The sequence below is a fragment of the Myotis brandtii genome, unplaced genomic scaffold (assembly GCF_000412655.1).
Source record: "Myotis brandtii unplaced genomic scaffold, ASM41265v1 scaffold321, whole genome shotgun sequence".
NCBI classification, from domain to species: Eukaryota; Metazoa; Chordata; class Mammalia; order Chiroptera; family Vespertilionidae; genus Myotis; species Myotis brandtii.
The window spans coordinates 632,655-636,563 of NW_005362314.1; the positions used below are offsets into that span (position 1 = coordinate 632,655).

Below are 3,909 nucleotides of genomic sequence, written 5' to 3' on the forward strand. Positions count from 1 at the left end.
TCGTTTGACTGCCAAAGGGGTCACAACCCACAGGTTGAGAACCGCTGCTGTAAAGCTTGACTCTCAGTAAATAAAATGACTATCTTAATATAAGCTTTCATGGTTAATTTCTAGAATGGATTCTCTTAAATTCAATTATTCATATACTCAATCTCAAAGCCCTTCCTTATAAACTGCAATTATATCACTTTTCTCCAAAATGATGTTTCTGATGCTGAATGAGGTTTGCAGTCTGGTTGAAGGCTTTCCCACATTTATTACATTTGTAGGGTTTCTCTCCTGTGTGAATCCTCTGATGTTGAGTAAGGTGTGTGCTTCGGATAAAGGCTTTCCCACAGATTTTACATTTGTAAGGTTTTTCCCTAGTATGAATTCTCTTATGTTGAGTAAGGGCTGAATGGTCACTGAAGGCTTTCTCACATATATTACATGTATATGGTTTTTCCCCAGTATGAATTCTCTGATGTTGAGCTAGGGCTGATTGGTCCCTAAAAGCTTTCTCACACAAACCACATCTGTAAGGTTTTTCTCCAGTATGAATTTTCCGATGTCGAGCAAAGGATGAATTATCTCTGAAAGCTTTTCCACATTCATTACACTTATAAGGTTTCTCTCCAGTATGAATTCTCTGATGTTCAGTAAGGGAAGAGTTCACCCTGAAGGCCTTTCCACATTCATTACATTCAAAGGGCTTCTCTCCAGTGTGAATTCTCTGATGCTGAAGAAAACTTGTACTCTGGTTGAAGGCTTTCCCACATTCATTACATTTATAGGGTTTCTCTCCACTATGAATATTCTGATGTTTGGTAAGATGTGCCCTGCACACAAAGGCTTTGTCACATATATTACATTTAAAAGGTTTCTCTCCTGTATGTATTCTATGATGGTGGGCTAGGTGTATATTTCGGATAAAAGCTTTTCCACATAAGTTGCATTCAAAAGGTTTCTCTCCACTGTGGATTTTCTGATGATAAGTAAGTGAGGAGCTCACTGAGAAGGCCTTGCCACATTCCTTACATTCATATGGTTTCTCACCAGTGTGAATTCTTTGGTGATGGATAAGGTGTGTACTCTGGTGAAAGGCTTTCCCACATTCTCTACATTTGTACCGTTTCTCTTTAATAAGAGTTTTTGGATTTGAATTAAGTTTTTCAGTATGAATTTTCTGATGTTTATTAAGAGTTGAACTCTTAGTGAAAACTTTTCCACACTCACTACAGTCAAAGGCTTTTGTGCTAGATTGAAATACCTGACTTTGAACAAAAGATGAGCTCATGATGCAGCGATTCCCAGATCTCTCACATTCCTGGTCACTACCCACAGATGAGATTTTCTGGTGAGTGAGTACCATTTTCTGCAACTTTATCTCCTGGGCTTCATGCTGCCATTCCAATAGGCTATCATATTTCCAGTGACTATTGCTAGTGAATCTTTCCTTTATCATCCACTGATCCAATTCTTCTTCAGGAATATCTGCCTTGAGAGTAGATTTCTTACTCACAGGGATAGTCATCCAGTCTGAAAGACATCAAAAATAAAAATGTCTGTTTTATCCTAGTGAAACATCTAGTTGGGGTAAGATGATGAGCCTGTTTATAATGCTAATAAAAAGGTTGCAGTTTTGAAGATTTCCTGAAGAAAGGAAAGAGGAGGAGAGGTGAACAGAGGACAAAGCAGAAAGGGGTTGATCTAATGTATAATGCATTGAGCAGGAGACCTTGGGAGCTTGAGTTCAGAAGTCACAGGCCTGGGGGGGGGGGGGGCCTTTAAGTTATTTTATTTGTGATTACAGAGAAGTTATCAGACTTTCTGGGCCACAGAAAAACCTGTACAGACCAAACTATGTCAACAGTTAAGAATAAATGTACCTTGTTTATTTTAGTGATATGGTCTTTAAATTAATCCAGATGTAAACTTAAGAAACCATTGAAACTACAGGCAACACTAAGCAGAAAAAATTCAACTCCAGAGTAACTACTAAAATCAATATTTTACTGTTTTATACACTCATTTTAGCATTCAGATGGATAATAAAAAGGCTATGATTAAGGTTGTGTGAAGGACCTCCTACTACTGGTGAGGAAGCAATGTCTTCAAACTTATATGAACAATGTAACATCTATATGAAAACCAGGAACAAACCTGCAAATCTGCCAGAATATAGCCACTACATCTCTAAAGGCAAGGCCCTGAATCCAGGGAAGGGGGAATACTAGTCACTAGAATGGAAATCTGCTACTGGGATAGGAGCCATGGTCCCATGAATTATCTGACAACGTAATTCCTCTCTCCAAATACAAACTTCCCAATTATACTGTCTCACTTGCTTTCATTCATGGGTTCCTTGGTATTTACAGAGTTCTGAATGGCATATTAGTTTTGCATATGTTTTGGTGAATATCTGCCTTTCATGTTGTTTGTTTAAAACTCTGTGTAAAGATATGCAATAATAAGGACTAGCTACTAAACACACATGATGCAAATTACTGGGAAGTGCTATCAAGAACAAGCCTCCCTCATTACTTTTTTCCCCTACTTAATCCAGAAAATCTACAAAGAGCTATAATAAAAATAAATAAATAAATAAATAAATAAATAATTTGAAACTTATCTGAAAAAGAAAGTTAAATAGATGCACTTTACGGCTAAATATCCGGGTGAGCTCAGAATAATGTATCCTTGCTCAAAACAAAGAATGGTCAAAGTTAAACACCAACATTGCCAAATTTCAAAATCTTAAGGACTGACTTGCACCTCCAGATCTGATAGAGTAACCTGGGACAGACCAATATTCCTTAGAAAACTACTGGAAAATCTTAAGTGAAAATAAAAAATTATGTCTAAAGGCATAATATGTCACTTGAAGCCAACTTGATAGTCTAATTTTGTGGAGAGAAGGGACATACAGAGATGTGATCCCAAAACTTAGTGCAGTGGTTCTCAACCTATGGGTCGTGACCCCTTTGGCAGTCGAACGACCTTTCGCAGAGGTCGCCTAAGGCCATCCTGCATATCAGATATTTACATTACGATTCATAACAGTAGCAACATTACAGTTATGAAGTAGCAACGAAAATAATTTTATGGTTGGGTCACAACATGAGGAACTGTATTTAAAGGGATAGAAGGTTGAGAACTACTGACTTAGTGGTTTTTATCTCACAGAATGTGCTGAATTCTTATGCTTCTCAGGGCAAGAGACTAAAGTTAAACAGAGATTAAGAATTTCCTATAGTATTATAGTACTGTGAAGCCAAAAACTGGAGTTCAGGAACTTTAAAGGAAGGGAGGAAAGGCATAGTTAACATGTGAGGCTCTCATTTGGGACTCAAACATTTGCATTATAGAGATACCAGAAGGAGAAAAAAAGGAATTGAAAATTTATTTAAAAAAAAAATAGCTGAAGACTTTCTCAAACTGGGAAAGGAAACATATATCCAGGAAGCACAAAGTTCCAAACAAGATGAACCCAAAATGATCTACACCAAGGCATACTATAATTACAACTGCAAAAGTTAAAAATAAAGAGACAATCTTAAAGGAAGCAAAAGGAAAGCATCAACTTACACACAAAGGACATATCATAAGGCTGCCAGCTGATTTATCAGCAGCAACTTTACAGGCCAGAAGAAGTGGCAGGACATCTTTAAAGTGCTGAAAGAAAGGAACCTACAACCTGGAATACTATATCTGGCAAGCTTATCATTCAGAATTGATGGACAGATAAAGAGTTTCCCAGACAAGCAAAAACTAAAGAAGTTCATCATCATAAAACTAGCTTTACAGAAAATGTTAAAGGCATTTCTTTAAGCAGAAAAGGAAAGGCCATAACCAGAAATAAGAAAATAAGAGAAAGGGGAAAAAAATCTCACAGTAAAACCAAATCTCTCCGCAGCGGCCCCCCCGCCG

General features: G+C 37.3%; 1 protein-coding gene across 4 annotated transcripts in view; it reads right to left on the reverse strand.

Moving 5' to 3' along the window:
- ZNF454 (zinc finger protein 454) overlaps nucleotides 1–3,909 on the reverse strand; it is a 59,161-nt gene continuing 55,252 nt past the window's right edge. For all 4 annotated transcript variants that reach the window (XM_014543245.1, XM_014543247.1, XM_014543244.1 and 1 more), the window contains one exon: nucleotides 1–1,518. In XM_014543245.1, the coding sequence (XP_014398731.1) occupies nucleotides 185–1,518 (1,334 nt within the window). In that variant the 3' untranslated portion in view covers nucleotides 1–184. The remainder of the gene's footprint in view (nucleotides 1,519–3,909) is intronic.